Here is a 17,429-nt window from a genome sequence, read left to right as displayed (position 1 = left end):
TTCTTTGATTCCATGAAAAGCACACATTAGATGGATTAAGAAGCTGATACACATATCTCAAAGTAGACATCAGCAGGCTGTCATCATGAATTATATAACGTTCTCTCGGTGCCATCAGCACTGGATTGGGCGTTACTAAACAGATCTCAAACCATTTAGAAGCAAACAGAAGTTTACCAGGGATAAAATTTGGAGACAAAGTATGGCTTTCCAAAACAGTTAAAAAAACAATGCAGAGGATGTGGCAGATGTGGAACAATCTGGATCACTTGGTAACCTGCAGCCATCCAAATGAAATATATTTTAATGCAGCCTAAGCCACAATTACTAGCATCTATTCTGGCCTGAACAGCTGTGTATTGTTGTCTGTGTCAACAAACAGGATATTATGTGTTTCACTGTGTCTTTTAATCATATGCAGTTCTAACTTTTTAGATTAATGTGTTTTCCTGGTTCCAGAATTTATTGGATGTATGGAAAAATCTCAAGGTGTTTGGTGTGTAGTTGAAAACAGACTTTATCGTGGGAAAGAGTAGACAACTACAGCGAATGAAGATGGTGGGAATTCAAGGTCAGCTTTGGAATTAGATTGGTATTCAAATTAGAATGATCTGCTCTCTGATTTTGAAAGAAATGGTAGCAGTAAACTGTTAATTAAAACACTGAAATTTTTCAGGTACTGTGGGTTATGAGTCACACTACACTCTTAATTCATACTGTGTGCTATATTACTAGCTTATAGAGGAATATCTCCAGTCTATGCGTTACGAAAGAGAAATAACTAGAGCTAACCCTGGTCTCTGTTCACCTACAGGGTACTAGTTGCTTCCTGCGTTGGGTACGAAACCTAGACGATGAGCTTCATGCACTTGTAGCTGGTGAGTCCATGACAAGAAGTTTATATTGTCTCTGTTGGGACTCTGCAAATATTTATCTTGTCTGTCCTCCCATTCCCTTTTCAGACTTCTGTGATGAAAATAGGACTGTGTACATCAAGGTTGTGTCAAAATGACAGTGGTGTTTCAAGTAGCTTCCAATAGAGACTTGCAATTAAAATTGTAAGGCAAATTCAATCACATGGTGTGTTTTTTACGGTCAGCTTCAAGGACAGTATATTATTGTATGCACAAATGTGAACTTGTCCTTTATTTTCCAACTGTAGAGATGTGAGGTTTGACTACTGACTCTTCCATATGTGACAGAATACACAATTGAAAGGATGGGCTCCACTGGATCCAAAGAAGGACCCTTTTGCCATGACATTTGGGTGGTGGTGCAGGCCCTTCTCTGCTCTTTGTGCATCTGTCATGTACTGGAACGTCAGAGGTCTCTCTTCCTTGTGGGATGAGAGAGGAAATCTTGTGCTGTGCTCCTGAGCACTGAACTACAGATTTATTTCAGGGTTTCAAAACTCTCTTTTGTTAATGACATAGACCAGATTTTGATGGGCAGCACAGGAACATCACTGAAGTTTGTTGTAGCAACAGAAAGCACAATCTTATGCAGTGTCTGTTGAGCTGACTTACTGTGACAGCAACAATAAATCACAATCTTAACAATGGTTTTGTTTTCTAATTGTTACAGGGTGTCTAGCAGGATTTTCTATGATGTTTTACAAAAGTACTACTATCTCTATGTATCTGGCATCCAAATTAGTAGAGGTAAGATATTACCCTCATAACAGAGTTCTTCATTTCATCTATTTTTTCAAGGCAGAAAAAGAAAATGAACTTCACAGGCTTTGTCAGACAATTCCAGTATAATACAAAGTTGTGTGGTGGTGGTGTGTTTCAGTATGTGTTTGCCAAGAGGCAGTGCCGTTCTGTGGTCTCATTTCTTTCTTATTTTCTTTTCTGTGACTCATTTTAAAAGTCCTTTATCCACTGGTCTCCATGTAAATTCTCCATGAATTTTTTTAATCTCCTGATAGCCCTTTGCTTTGTAGCTTTTGCAGATTTTTTTAAATCTGAAAGTTCCAAGAATGTCTATTCTGCCAGAAACATAAATCGGACCTAGTCCTTAATTGCAGATTTATTGCCAAAAGCTACAGCTTAACTTCCTGCCTTTGTTCCCTAATTTTGGCATTCAGCAATCTAAGATAACTCAAAATAGCTTAGGTTTTAGTCTATAGCTGGAGTTGTTTGTCAGTATACTTCAACTGATTGAATTCCGAGCTTTGCAATGAACTTCGTTCTAATTACTATTTTTCAGGCTTGAATGATTTCTGTGAACTTGTTAAAATTAGAAGCCCAGAAAAAAAAAAAAAAGTTGTAGAGTTTGAGTATGTTGATTATACTTTGCTAACCAGCTTTTGATTTCTCACTGTGATTTGTCCATAAAATCGGGACTTAGTCATGGTTATTTCCCCAACAGCACCACTGGAATAAGTCGAGAGTGTTCTCTTATGCATCATCCCCGAATCACAAAGCTTTCTCCTGCAGACCTTGAGGGCCTCGTTCCCTAGTGATATTTATCCACCTCCATTACCAGAACAGAATTCATTTCAAAGAACATAAAAAGAAGGAACTTTTTTTTTTTTTAAGCATAAAATTAAACATAAAAAGGGAAGGTATACTCTGTTTATTCTTGCTGCTTGTAATCGTAGATCAAGCTCTGAAGGTAGTTCACATATTGGTTATATAAAAGCAAATCTGAGTTATCTATATTGACTTTCAGAACACCAGTTGTAAAAAACCAATATTATTTTGTATTGCTGATGGTTTTCTCTGGACTTTGAGACATTGTGGCTGCAGTGAAATAAGAAAAGTGCTGTGTGTTCTTTCTTCTTTTTTTTTTTTTTTTTTTTTTTTTCCTACTTTTATCATCTTACACAAGCCAAGGGTAACTGACCAAAGAGGCGTGTGCTGCTTTGGAAGGTCAAGCTGTGCTCAGGAAAATAAACTTTACATGTTTTCTCAGAAAGAAAAGTATGTGATTTCAAGCTGTTTAAGAACAGTGAATATTCACTTTGTTGGAATAGTTATTGCATTATTCTTTTGCTTTTTTAAAATGAAGAATTTAACATAGCAAACTTTCCCTTTTTTTATCTTTAAGATCCATACTACCTTTTAACACCTAAGCTGTTGCTAGGTCCTGTTCTATACATTAATAGCTTCTTGTTCTATTGGTCTTGGATAGCTTCTATAAGCTATCTCAATCAATGTCACATTTGTGGACATATACAAAAATATATGAGGATAGGTTAGTAATGTTGACATGTTACTTTGAAAAGGTAAAATAAATAAAAAGTAAAAAGCTACTTTTACTTTGTTTATTTTGTTTCATTCAGCATTTATTTTTTATTTTTATAGACTATGTACTTCAAAGGCATTGAAGCAGGAAAGGTTCCCTATTTTCCTCATGCAGACAGCATCATCTATGCCATTTCTACATCGATATGCTTTCAGGCAGTAAGTATGTTGTCTTCTAACAGAATATGAAGTTCTTCTAGTTTAAGTCAAATGTTGAATGAAATGAGGAATACAGGGATACAGTGATATAGAAAAGATAGCGTGATGTTGTGATTCCAGCAAGATGCTGTGAACTGGGGCTCCTGCATCCTGCTTTTGAGTGTCACAGTGGGAAAATCATTTCTAGGAGTCAAATTTCTCATATGCTTATAGCTGATTACATTATACAAAGCATTGAATTCTTTGGAAAGGATCTCAAAATGCATTGCCCGAGAAGATGAACAAAAATGTATGGGCTTTCATAAGCATATGAACGGACTGTTTCTCAAGGAGACAAACAATATATTGTAATATTTTATGGTTTTTTAATCAACTAGAAGTTTTCACTTTCAACTAACTTGAATTAAAGTTGCCTATTTGAAAGAATCTGCAAAAATTAGTAAGAAAATATGAAGTTTTATGTTTGAAACAAGCTGTAGTTACCATTTTCTGCACTTTCCAAGCCAATTACATGCCTTCACCCTCACTCCTTTTATCGTCTGCATCAGCTAGAAAAAATCCTTTTCAGTGGTACCCAAATTACTGTTCCACTACATGTCTCCATTTCTAGACCTTCTGCTGAAATATCCCACTGAATGTTTTCTGGACCCCCATAACGATATGTGTTTTTTGTACCCTTCAATAAAAAGAATATGAAATGACCCTAAAGCAGGGTCAAACTCTAAATGACCCCTTCTGCTGTCTCATGCTTAACAGGACAGTTCCACTCCTCCTCCTCATTGCTCCCATATATTTGGGAATATCTCTCATTCTAGTATCAAACTGAACTGATATTTTAGTGCTTGGGATGTGCCTGAAGATCTGCAGCATTGAAATCTCCAAAATGCTATTGGCAAGGACCATCGTATGAGGCTAACAGAAATAAAGTTAATATGAGAAAAGAGGAAAGGGTTTTTTTATTACTTAATAACTAGTTGGAAAAGGAGCCCAAGACTGGAAATAAATTACTAGGTTTAGGAGGGAGGAAGAAGGGGGAAATTAGCAAAGGGATCTATGCTGAGATGTTTGTTACTCACTATATTCATAAATTACCTGGAAAAGTAATGGAATAGAGAGAAGACAAGGATTTTGGTTATATAACATTATTTAACATGAAATATGAAGATGACTGACTACAAGAAATGGTAGACCACAAAATGCAGAGTGAGTGGAGGTTAAAATAGCAGGTAAATTTGGCATCCACAAGTGCAAAATCATGCAGGTAGGAGTAACAAGGATTATTGTTGCTTTGTCTGCAATGAGATCTAAGTTAACTGCCACCACTTTTGAAAGACAGTCTTCTGGGAATATCAGTCTGTGCTGGTGGTGGTCATGTGTAGCATCGAATTCAGCTGTGAGTGCTTTGTCTACTGGCAGTGCTGGACCTTGGCAGGTGATCACAGCTGCTTTTGGTCCATGAATCATGAGATGATTTAAAAAAAATAATAAATATATATATATATTTCCATAACTATCCTTTCACTGGTTTTGGCAACGTAATGTAGCAGATGAAGCTTTTGCCTGATGCTGTCAGCTGGCTTTGACGGAATACTCTCCTTGCAGGCTGTCATGGAAGTTCAGAACCTGAGACCTTCATACTGGAAATTTCTTTTACGACTAACAAAGGGCAGGTATGTAATTGGGATTACGTTATGGCTTGTCTAAACACGCCATTGATCACATTCAACTTTCGATGTCATTTGCTGTCAACAGCAGAGCTGTAGGAATACGTATGGGCTAATTTCCTGTGTATTTACTTTGCTTTTCAAATGGTTTCCAGTCCACTTGAAGTTCTTTGCTGCTGAAGTGACACTGCTAAGTTTAGTCTAATGACAGGAGCAAAGACTTAAATCTAGTTAAGACTATTTAGCAGATGAGTGTTTTACTTGAAGGCTTTTTTATCTTTAGTTCACTTGGAGGGTGGAATGCTTTCAGATTTCAGTGGAATATGAAGAATCTGGTAAACAACAATACAGGTTGAAGAAATGACTTAGTATGTACAGTGATCGACAACATGTTGATTACTACATGTATTACTACATGTTTAGAAGCATTACTAGAAATGTCAGAGTATTTCCTAAGAATACTTTGAAGATTCAGTAGTTTTTTATAGGACATCTATTTCAGTTGGGAAAGGAATTTTTTTTCTTGGAAAACTAATGAAAAATTTTCACTGATTATAACCAAAAATTTACACTGTAATGTCTTATTGGATATTTTTTCTCTTATTTGCTATGGGGATCTAAAATGCTTACCTTTTAAAATAGATTTTGCTGTAACTGATTTATAAAAATACAATTTAGTGAAGTGTACACTATTATACTGATGTACTATGTGGCAGAAACAAGGCATCCAGATCGTGATGTAGATCAGTTTATGAATGGGATTATAAAAGGTAATGTTTGTCGTGACACTGAGCTCTCCAGACTATAAAAATAGAAGTGAAATCAGAGGCCAGTCCCTGGAGCATGTTGAACCTACGCTCCCCATGGCACAGTACACTCTTAGCTGGACAGGAGGTGACTGAATACATTGCTAGACGTAGTGGGAAGCTTTCCTTGGGATGCCTGGAGGCAGTCTGCAGGCAACCTCCGAGGCTGTACAAACATGATCCAGGGGATGATGTCAGTGCAGATGTCCAATTTTGGCTGCATTTTTCCTTCTTGTGCTAATCCTAAGATTGCTTTAGTTGAAAGAGAGGAGGAAGAGAAATTCTATTCTGCTCATTTGTTTTAGCTGAAGTAAATATCTGTAATAGTAATTTCGATACTCCCTCCATAGAGGCAGGTGCTTTTGGTATTTCATAGGTCTTTCACTCAACAATTTTGAAGACTAAAAAGATGGAAATAGATTGTAACACCCTTAAAGTTGTTATCCACACTTGGGCAGGAATGGCTGGAGTTTGCAAGGCTGGGGGAAGAAAGAAGAGTAGTGTATTTTGTTTTGACTTTTTTTGTGAAGTTAAACATAGAAGGGGGACTCTTGCCTTTCCCCTTTTCCACAAGCTGTGTTATATAAAGCGTATCTACACTAAGCACTATTAATCAGAATTGTCAGATTTTTTTTTTTTAATCTTTATTGCCCAGGAAGAAAAACTTGTAGTCTCTAAACAGTGCAAGCTGAAGCCTGTATTTCAAAGATTTGGATAGTCTTTCATGAAGTGAAATAATTTTAATGATTTAATAAATAAATTAAATTAATTTTTAAATAAATAATTGTTAATAATTTTATTTTTTCAAAAGTAAATTAATAATCTGTTCACTCTCTCATGTCTCTTCTTTTTCAGGTTTGCTCTCATGAACAGGAAAGTTTTAGATGTATTTGGTACTGAAGCATCTAAGAACTTCAAGGATTTCACACCTAAGCTTGACCCAAGATACACGGTTGTGCCACCAGAGCTACCGCTGGAGCTGTCTTGAAAACGATAGTATATCTTGTCATTGAATGTGATCAGCGTTTTGTCCTGAAAAGTTAATTAACTTAACAGTCGTATGCATGGAGGAGGGCTTGGGCTCCACTTCAGTATTATTTGAATGAGAAATGCTTTTTACCAACCAAAAATACTGAAGCTTTGCAGGAAGGTGTGGCTTAGTGATTAAGCCCCTTCCATACACAGAAGAAATTTCTGGATTACTGTAGTTGGTTGACAGTATGGTAGAATCCTGAATGAATTAAACAAATGAGTAATATATTTAGAGAAGTAAAATATAAATATGCATAATAATTTCAAAAATTCTGTAGTTCATACCAGTAGAATATTTCTTGGTAAAACTAAAAGTAATTCTTAATTTACAAAGGAAGACAAGTGGCGTAGTTTAGGTCCAAAATTTTACCTGATCTTAAAACTATTGCAGTCGGGTGAAAATGCCTCCTTGGCTTTCTAAATTGCGTCACTGATATATCTCAAAAGAGCCACCACCCACTCATTATTTAAAATTACAGTGTTTTTACACAGCTATGGTTGCAAAGAAAGGCATTCCTTAGGAAAAGAAAAGGCAGATTAATTCAGAAATCACATTCCAGGGCTGTAAATCCCACTGACGATACGGCTAAGAGACAAGGAAAATAAGGCGGCGGTACCGGTGACTGCTGCGCCATGAGGAGCAGCGGGGTGTGGTGGTCAGTATCTGCCAAGTGGAAAATGACAAAACCGGCAGAGGAAGGAATGAAACGTTCCAGCCTCTGAGATGGTGCTGGAAACAGCAGACAGTTACAAAAATAAAAAAGCCAAGAACAAAACAAAACAAAACAAAATCCCCCAAAATATACTGAAATTAAATGTTTATTTTTAAAGGGCTTGACATTGTCGCTTTAGATGGCATCGGGTTGTTTGTCAAGCTGCAACGCCAGCCAGCACTTCTGTAAAAGAGAACTGACCCCTGAGGTTAGACTGTTACAAGAGAACAGTTTTGACGATCGTATTAATAGTATTTTTTCCTTGTACTCGGTGAAGAGTGGTTTTCCGTCGGTCCATCAGACAGCCACGACTGGGACAGTTACATTAAATTTAATATGGTACTCAATGCAAATAACTACCTATGCAAATTCCATCTCATTTTTACCCTGCGTATTTCTGCAGATAATGGTTTGTGTTCTAAACTGACACCTTGACATGCTAGTTGCTTTTTTTGCTTTTGGGGGCTTTTTTAAGTTAGAATCCATTCAGGTGATGCTGAATGGTGTTTGTTACCCTAGAACTTAATGAAAAGATGAACTATATTCACATTCAACTGAAAAGAGACGAGGTAAGGCAGGGAATGGAAATTGCAGTAGGTTGCATGTATTTTAAAAAGATAAAAGAAGAAGAAATCAGTGTTTTATTGGAAGTCTTTGTCAGATGTTATGAATTGGATTAATTAATAGAATCTTTGTCTTGTAACACTGTAATCCTACCCTAGCCTTAAGCATATTTTAATTCCCATAAATTTAATTTCTCGTTACTGGATATACAATAGTTTTTATCAGATTTATAGAAATGTCATGAAAATTGTACCAATCTTTGCACAAAATCTGCTTCTTCATCAGCTACTGTGACAGTGATGCTTTATCACTCTTACTGGAGGTGCTTCAGCCTTTAAAACAGCAGTTGTCCAAGTTAGTGTGAACCAAGTTCTGCAAGCTAGTTTGTATGCAATATTTCATTGCTTGAAATATTATATTAAAATTCCTCAAAAGGAAGTAAAAGTTAATTCAACAAGAACTTTAAAAGGATCGTAATAGGTTTGTAGTCTTTTTCCACTGGAATATGGTCTAAAATATTTGACCTTGTAAAGTCTGAGAAGTTATATATTTTAGGTAATATGCTAGAACTCACACACTATATTATGAATACATTCTAGTGTAACTATATACCATTCTCAAACTTCAAGATATTTTATAGATGGATTAATTTTCTTCACTGGAATGACAATTGTGATTGTTTCTCTATTTGAGTTTAAAAAAATCCAAGTACTACATCTCAGCAGCTAAACAACAGTTTTGTCTATGTCTTCTTGCTTCCAAAATTCACAGTCCTTGTTTTGAGTTATTTTCATGTAATATAAAAAGAAATTAAAAAATTTTAAATTATTTTTATTCAAATCAAGTATATGTAAGAGAAAAAAAGTAAAGTCCTAATGTTTTTCCCAATAATAAAGTTGCTGCTTGAAAAAGTGACTTTTTGTTTACGTTGTTGTTAATAAGCCATTGGGAGTCATCAGTGAAGTAATACTCGGTGGTGAAGGAATGCCAGGAATGTGACTGAACATTTAAATTTTATGCATTTGTTACAAAATAAAGTCCTAACGCAGTGTAAGTGAAGAGGTAGTGCCAAAGCAGTTCAGCTGGCAACTTCAGCTCTGCGCTTGCACAGGTAATTACGCAATATGTGTTGACGTTATTTCATATTTCTTTTTTAAACAGAGAAAGCCACATAGCCAGTTATGAAGGCAGTGAAAAGCTGCACGCCTCCAGCTCTGCCCGCCACGTGGCCAGACGGTTGGCTCTCATGACTGAAATGGCAGCGTTTCCTACCACCTCGTGTGGCACGGCTGTTTATTTTTTTGATCATATGACGGGTATCTGTTTGATCACGTCCAACTTCTTGCAAAAGCAGTTGATTTTGCAAAGAGGAATACGGGGGGAGACTTGCTCAGGAGATGGTGGGAAGTGGTGGGTCGACCTGAAATATCACAGCTCCTTGACAGAGATTTGGGTGTCCTTAGGGAGGCTGCGCAGGAAGACGGTGCTCGGCTCCCTGCAGGCATTTCGGGAAGGTGTACCGAGAGCTGCTTCCTCATCCGTGGCTCCCAGGAGTCAGGAGCAAATACGCCTGTGGTAGGCAATTTTTTCAGCTTTTCCTGAAGTTGTTTGCAAGCATGGCTCTTCTGGAGAGTTCATCGCCATCCCTACCGCTCTTACCGCACTGCCCTTGCTCTGCATCTCGCTCTCTGTGGCTGTACTCCCCATCTTGCACCCAGACCCCCATGCTCCTTGCGTCCGATCGCAAACTTTTTCCTCAGTTCCTCTTAGGTCTTCATCCCTCTCCCACCTCTACCCAGCCCAGTGTCAGCTGTCCCCTGTCCTCCCGTCTGTCTTACAAGCTCCATTTACAGCCCTTGGATGCCTCCTTTTGCTTCTCCAGAACTGCTCCTTCATTGGGCATCCAGGGGAGCGCTGCTCCTGCCGGAGGGAGCAGCCAGGCAGGGATGTCCCTGTGCACCCCAGCTTTTGCTGCCAGCCTTGGGCTTTGGTCGGCAGAGCTGCTTTAGGAGCAGCAGAATTCAGCAGTCCAGATCTAGAGCTTTCCCCTCGCAATCCAAGACGTTCTGGCTGCGACTAAGATACATGTGCGAAATCCCAGAGTGAAGGTTGCGGTTGTTCTTCTGTCTTTTGTGATGGATACTCATTAGTATCCTTCGCCTGCCGCCTTTCAGCTGATTTTCGGGCCATATGAGATTGCTCCCGTTGCAGACCTTCATCGCTTGTTGGATGGTGATGATGAAGGTTTTGACAGGGGACACTGAGATCCACTAAAGGAGAGGATTTTTTTTTTACAGAATCATTTTAAATCTAGCACAAGGCTGAGATTAGTGCAGATTTGCTGGGTTCATGTGTGGTAGATACTTCCACCAGGGAGCGCATGAAGGCATATAGAAATGTTAATCTTTTAGAGAGCTAATAATAAAAGCTAAGAGTGCCTACAGTGACACATTTTTAGTTTTTATAGATAACGCTGTCTCAGTTCATGAGGAAGATGAGTAAAACGTCAGAACTGCTTCAGTGTAGATGGAGTGATTTCACTGCTGAAAGTAAAAGCTTGAGTTTCCTTGTATTGTCTCACACCTGGGTCTCCAGGCCAATCTCAGAAGCTCTGCCTTCTGCAGGTGACATTTCTCCAGGCGAGGCTGCTCTGAGAAAATACAGGTTTCTGTTGTGTGGTCAAGAAGCTCCATGTTCCTCTTTGTTTCTCAGCCACAATGAGAACCAAGATGTCTTCCATAATGTGGACAACCTCTTCTCCTAGTAGCTTCCCACACCTCTCATAGCAGACCTGGGACCCTTTTACCGCAGCTGTCTTGGATGGGACATTTCTGAGAACTGTCAGTAAGGCTCAAAAATAATTTTCATAGAACTTGTTGGGTTGTTCCCTTTCTCCTTTGAGAGTTTCCCTCTGCTTTGCCCAGGCCACTGTGCTTTTGCATTTGTTTGAGGACGTGGGAAGGGGTTCGTTCCAGATGCTTGGTGACATCCCAGACAGAGAGGTCTGCTGTCGTCTGAGCTCAGCCCTATGCTTGGCAAATTAAAAATTGAGGACAGCTTGTGTGAAAATGCCTCAATTTCAACTCTGCCAGCGGAAAATATTTTTAGACAAGTGGTCCTGGGGTGGGTGTGCACTGACAAGGCACAAAAAGACAGAGAGCAAGAAAATCAGTGATGCTTAAATTGAGTTTTTACTTTGTTTAGGATTTTTTTTTCCACAACTACTTTTAACATGGAGCAGAGGCAGGGCCCAGGCTCTCTACATCAGCATCAGGGTTGTGAATCCTTGCCGTGATGCAGAAGAAACATAGGACGAGGGAGAGGGTGGTATGTAGCAAAATGCAATTGGGGCCAGCGAAGTCATTTTGGTGGCCGTAGCTTTGTGCCTAAATACTGATCTGGAGGTTTCCATTTCCAGATTCGTGTTTCTAAGCAGTGAGCCGTTTGCCAAGGAGACTGGCATTTCCCTCGCTTCAGCCCTTCTTCTGCACCCAGATGAATCCAGCTCTGGAGGGTACTTGCAGGTGACTCAACTGGGGGGAGTCGGGGGGGGTATTTCATTTTCACAAGTCACCTCCTTTTACAAAACAAATACGTTTTCTCCCACTCCTTTGAGGATACAACGGAAGAATTTGACACTTCCCCTTGAGCTACACAGCTTCATGGGTTTTCTTAGAATTTAGTAGATCCTGAATGTTTTATTTATCCTGTAGATACATTTACAGTAATATTTGAGGCCAGGATATTTTTTCCCCCATAAGGAGCCTAAAATAGCTGTTGTGGATGTACCGGCAAAATCACCCAGCGTTCCCCCTTGCCTTTGGCCACGTTGAAATGGGATCGCTTCACTCAGGACACAGCACCCACCTTTTGCAGCTGATGGATTATGTCCTTCCATCTCCATCAAATACGACACTCATTTTACCAACAGGCTCCTTTGAACGTGGCAAGCAGAAACGTGAATTAGAGCCCACTTTGATCTTAAGGACTTTTTTTTTTTCCTGGCACAGGCCAGGGAGTTTTCCACTTGCTAATTAAAACAGAGAGAGGTCAGAAGAATTTTAAATATTAATGCCAAGGCTTTACCCAGGGTGGAAGAGGCTGGTTGGAAATCCAGGCGGACAATTAATCTTCTCACACCGGTGGAATCCAATCAATGTTTTTTCCCCTCAGCTGCCACAAAGGAGACATAAAAAACACTGCCGTGGCTGTTGGAGCAGAAGCTGATGGGACTGTTCCCAGGACTGCTTGAAGGTTACAGAAGACCTAATCATACAGAGTCAGGGACAAAAGCAAGGCTTTTTTCTGTGTTTTCCTATTATTTTAGAGTGAAGACCTGCTTTCCCGTTGCAGGCAGTAAAAGCTTGCAAGAAGGGGCAGATTGGGCTGGGGTGAACAGACCTGGTGTGAGAGTCCCACATTAAAACACTGCTGCTTGCACCGTTTTGATACAAACATAAAAAGAGTCCTGAACACCCCAGAAATGTTGTTTTGCTCATTGTCTATGGGCTGTAAAAAAAAAAAAAAAATCAGGCATTTCCAGCCCAGGTCACTTGGATTATATTCACAAGCAGATTTAACGTCTCAAGCCGTCTTGCACTGAGATGCTCTTACGTCTCCTTGGACACAAAAAAATAATATCCTGTAAACAGTTGGAAACCGAGGCAGAAAGTGACCCCCTGGTTCACCCATGACATATTCTGGGTGGTACCCGGAGCCTGGTGGGAGAGGACAGCTCTCGGCTGGCTGTACAGAGGCGAGGTCTGGCCTCTTCTACAGCAGCCTGGGGCAGGCGCTCACTGCCTCCTCCACTGTAGGACCTGGCAGCACCAAACGAATCTTAAGCTTAAGTTTAAGCAGATTTAAAATGAATTTAAAAAAGAAACTTTTCCCCCCCATGACGTGTAACTCGACTGGGAAACTCCTTGCCTGTGACCATTTAAGGGAGTTGAAAAAGTGACCGAAAGATCAGCTCTAACTACACCCGAAGGCTTAAAAAACCAGTGTGTAATGAAGAATGGGCACTTGGACAAAAGTCACCTCCCAGGACAGCCTGGCCACGGGCCCCGCTCAGCAGGGCTGCTGGGACACCATCAGCCCACCACAACTCCACAGGCACCAGAGGCACCAGCCCTTGGCTCTGGGAGGGTATGGCCTGCAAGCAGTAAAATTTGCTATTTCTCACCAGCTTGGTGAGGTATCCACCAGGTGGGTACGTTTCCCCACTCCTAGAAGGTGCCCTGACTGATGCCCTCAGTGCTCCCGGCTTATGGAGTCATGGAGGGAAACCAGGTGCATTTCCACCAGCCCCATCTCCAGTAGTGCCTCCCACAAAGGTGGTCCTGTCCCTGCACCTTTACCTGTTCCCTCCATATGTTTCTGTTACCCAGTGCTCTGTGTCAGCCCCCTCATGCTGGGAATATTATTTCCCTGGGCGTCCTGGCCAGGGTCTCCTATGGGAGTGCACTGGTCCTCTGCGTGGAACTGATCTAGGCCTCTTGGCTGCAGCCCCAAATTTATTATGAATGCATTTTTCCCCCACTACCAGCCCAGGTGGGTCTGTTGTCAGGGTGGCTTGGAATGGGACTTTGCTTGGTCATATATGGAAGACGACTACGAAGCTCTGTCACAACTGCTGTTGGGTCTGCCAACCCAAATGTTCTTCTGCAATGGGTTATCAAATTTTGGCTTGACTGCATCTTTGAGAGCACATGGCCTTGATTGCCCAGCTAACATACCAGGGGTGATGCAGAAATCCAGTTATTTTTTTACAACAGTTCAGCTGAATCTTCTGCAGGGTCACATTGGCAGCAAGGAGGTGTCCTGGAGATCAACCCTCTTTAGTCAGATGGGTCAGTCCCACAGCCACATCCTTCAGTGAAGTGTAAGCCCTGTCCCTGCTGTTGGTCCCAAAAGCAAAGCAGTGTTGCTCATGCAAGGGATATCAGGGAAGTGAAAAAGCTGGTGCGTGACTTGATAACTCTACTTCATGCTTGCAGGCTTACAAGGAGCAAAAGTCATCAACTTTCATACATGTTTTTCTGGGACCAGCAGCAGAACACCTTCATCTGCCCACTCATAGGCTGCTGAAATCAGGGCAGGAAACCAGCAGCCCAGAAGAACAAACTCCTGATCATTAAGCCCAGGGCCACTTACCACCGCAGGCTTCTTCTGACATTTGGGAGCCTGTTTCTCAAGGAGCTACTGGAGTCTACCAGGGACCAGGCTGATTAGATCAGTCCTACCGAACTGGACTGAGCCAGACTCGCTGCTGCCCTCAGAGACGTGCCCAACAGCCTCCCGCGATCTGCAATTTGCAACATGTAGAACAAAGATGCCCTGATGAAAAACCTCCCCCTTTGATAATGCTCTTCACATGTTGGCCTGCCTGGAAACTTGGCTCCCTGCAGTCTCTGATGATCAGCTGCTTTCGGAGCACAACCCTGGGCTTCACATTCGCTGCTTTGCAGCTCTGGGAAATAGAGGGAGCTTGAAAAACAGCATTTGCAGTGCTCCTGTGAGAAGCCATATGCTGAAGTCTTGCTCACCCCAGCTGGAGTTTCTGCTCACCTGTCTGTCCCCCTTCACCCTCACGGTTCTTGTTCAACCCCACAGTAACCTACAGCTGCTGAAGATTATCTGCAGCCCTGCTCCAGGGCATGTAAAATCCAAAGATGATCCAACGGGGCAAGCTCAACCTTTTTGCTCAGCTGGGAACAGCAGCAGTGAGGCTGCCTTTCTCAGCCAAGGATGTGTTTGACCGTAATGCTGGCTTTGATCTGTATGTAGACAGGGATGCTGGACAGGAATTACTGCTTGCTCCAGCAATCATAATACCACTCAGCATGGGATTAATTTTTGATTCCTTGAATTACTTTGAAATTATTTTGCTTTAATAAGTTGGGGTGGGAGGAGAATATTCTCACAGAGATGAGAATGAGTCAAAATAAAACAGCGTGTGTAGCAATGCAAAGTAATTTTCCTGGAAGCCTAGGGGAGCTGGAGCCAGATTTTCAGTCCTTAACTCAGCTCAGATCCTTCGACCAAATCTTTCTTTGAGCTCTTGAGCCTTAAGATTTTTCTGTGCTATAAGGAAAGAATGACCTTTTGCTTGCTGTGTTGGGAAGTGTTGCCAAAAACTTGACAATTTAAGCACTTTATGCCATCACATAGAAGAAAGATCTCCTTCCATTCCTGTCTGCTCTCTCCTGCAGTAGGTGGGTGTCATGGTTTAACCCCAGCCGGCAACTAAGCCCCACCCAGCCGCTCGCTCACTCCCCCACAGTGGGATGGGGGAGAGAATCAGAAGGGTAAAAGTGAGAAAACTCGTGGGCTGAAATAAAGACAGTTTAATAGGGAAAGCAAAAGCCACGCACGCAAGCAAAGCAAAACAAGGAATTCATTCACTCCTTCCCACGGGCAGGCAGGTGTTCAGCCATCTCCAGGACAGCAGGGCTCCATCACGCATAAATGGTGACTTGGGAAGACAAACGCCATCACTCCAAACATCCCCCCTTCTTTCTTCTTCCCCAGCTTTCTATGCTGAGCATGGCATCATATGGTGTGGAATCGCCCTTTGGTCAGTTGGGGTCAGCTGTCCTGGCTGTGTCCCCTCCCAGCTCCTTGTGCCCCCCAGCCTACTCGCTGGTGGGGTGGGGTGAGAAGCAGCAAAGGCCTTGACTCTGTGTCAGCACTGCTCAGCAGTAACGGAAACATCCCTGGGTTATCAACACTGTTTCCAGCACAAATCCAAACCATAGCCCCATACTAGGTACTGTGAAGAAAATTAACTCTATCCCAGCCAAAACCAGCACAGTGAGAGCATGGACTAGACTCCCAGAGAACTTAGGAGTCTCATTCTCATTTTTGGTGCTTCAGCCTCAAATCATGATTCTCAATATCCACCCCAGCTGCAGTTTAACTTGCCATTTGTGTGCTGTTTTCAGATGTGAAGATCTCTAAGGACCTTCTGTGCCACCACTTCTCCTGCACTGATGTTCCTCAGCTGTGATAGTGCTAAGCAGACTCCCATCTCCCACATGCCCATGGGGATGCGGTTGTCCCTCTGCCAAGGCCAGACCTCCGAGGCACCCAGAAAACTCTCCAGAGGGAATGAGGTCTAGCCCATGCAAACTCCTGGACATGTCCCAGGACCTGCTGGCCGTGTATTAGTTGGTCCTGGCCAATGCATGCCAAGGAATTTGCTAATGAATTAGCACTGCAAGCCCGCCTGTTCCTGGCCCAGCAACGTCCCCTGGCACTCTTCAATTTATGGGTACGGATGCAGCATCGGTGCATGGGGAGGGACAGGGCTTCCCGCACCCCCCAGCACTGCCACAGGGCTGCTGCTGTGCTTGCTGCAGAGCAGACAGCAGCGAGGGGACTCAGCAGAGAGGCACGGCAGCCTCAGCCAGCGGATCTGCAAAGATTTGGTTGTGATTTAGAAGTTTAAGTCCTGATGGGACTTGTCAAGGCAAGGCTTTGTCCCTTTGTTTTCACAGGAAGTTTCTGATTCCCAGCCATCGCTTATTGCTGTTGCAAGGGAGGAAAGTGAGTCATGGAGTTTCCTATTGGCCTGAGGAGATATGCAGAGAAATCACTTGCGGGGGACTCTGCCCAGACAGCCGAGCGTCTGGCAGTGAGGGAGAAATCGGGCAAAGAGCTCTCAGATTCATTAGCATGGCTGCAAATTAATTGCCTGAGCCCGTAATGGACATGAGCATGTTTCCCTTGTGGGCAATCATTCTAGGAGGGAGCAGTGCTGCTTTGTCAAGGGCCAGGATTAGGCAGGGTGATACGCATTTTATAGCTTTAACCTCCATAATTTACTACGTGGACAAAGGAGGGGAGGAAACCGAGCAAAGATGCAGAGCAAAGATGGATGTGCCTGTTTCCTCTTGCTCACCCCTTGGTCTGCTCTCTGGAAATCACTGCGAATTGACTGGGAAGTTCACAGGCTTACATTTATTTTGCTAACAGAGCCATGCTAACCATGGTCCTCGCTGCGCACAGGCTGCAGGAAACAGCAGCCAGCATGTCCCAGGCAGGGCCACCATGGGAGCTGCTGTGGCGGGTGTACTGGGGCAGGAGATGCATCTCTGCCCTCCCTCCTTGGCCAGAGAAGCCCTTCCCAGAGGTGATATCGAGGGTAGATGTGCCTCCTGCAGCACAGAAGGAGCATTTTCATTTTCCAGAGAGGTATCTCCATCCTGCCGAGAGGACATACTGCAATGGCCAACC

At 42.2% G+C, this 17,429-nt stretch overlaps 1 protein-coding gene across 2 annotated transcripts in view; it reads left to right on the top strand.

The window, feature by feature from the left end:
- The window catches only part of TMEM135 (transmembrane protein 135), a 189,022-nt gene extending 181,601 nt beyond the window's left edge, over positions 1-7,421 (top strand). For both annotated transcript variants that reach the window (XM_075491147.1, XM_075491148.1), the window contains exons 11-15: positions 815-878; positions 1,585-1,661; positions 3,312-3,410; positions 5,013-5,080; positions 6,736-7,421. In XM_075491147.1, the coding sequence (XP_075347262.1) occupies positions 815-878; positions 1,585-1,661; positions 3,312-3,410; positions 5,013-5,080; positions 6,736-6,868 (441 nt within the window). In that variant the 3' untranslated portion in view covers positions 6,869-7,421. The remainder of the gene's footprint in view (positions 1-814; positions 879-1,584; positions 1,662-3,311; positions 3,411-5,012; positions 5,081-6,735) is intronic.
- Positions 7,422-17,429: the final 10,008 nt, after the last annotated feature.

Source organism: Mycteria americana, chromosome 1 (assembly GCF_035582795.1).
Source record: "Mycteria americana isolate JAX WOST 10 ecotype Jacksonville Zoo and Gardens chromosome 1, USCA_MyAme_1.0, whole genome shotgun sequence".
Taxonomy (NCBI): Eukaryota; Metazoa; Chordata; class Aves; order Ciconiiformes; family Ciconiidae; genus Mycteria; species Mycteria americana.
Note: the sequence above shows the minus strand (reverse complement) of the source record. Positions and strands in the feature narration are given on the sequence as shown.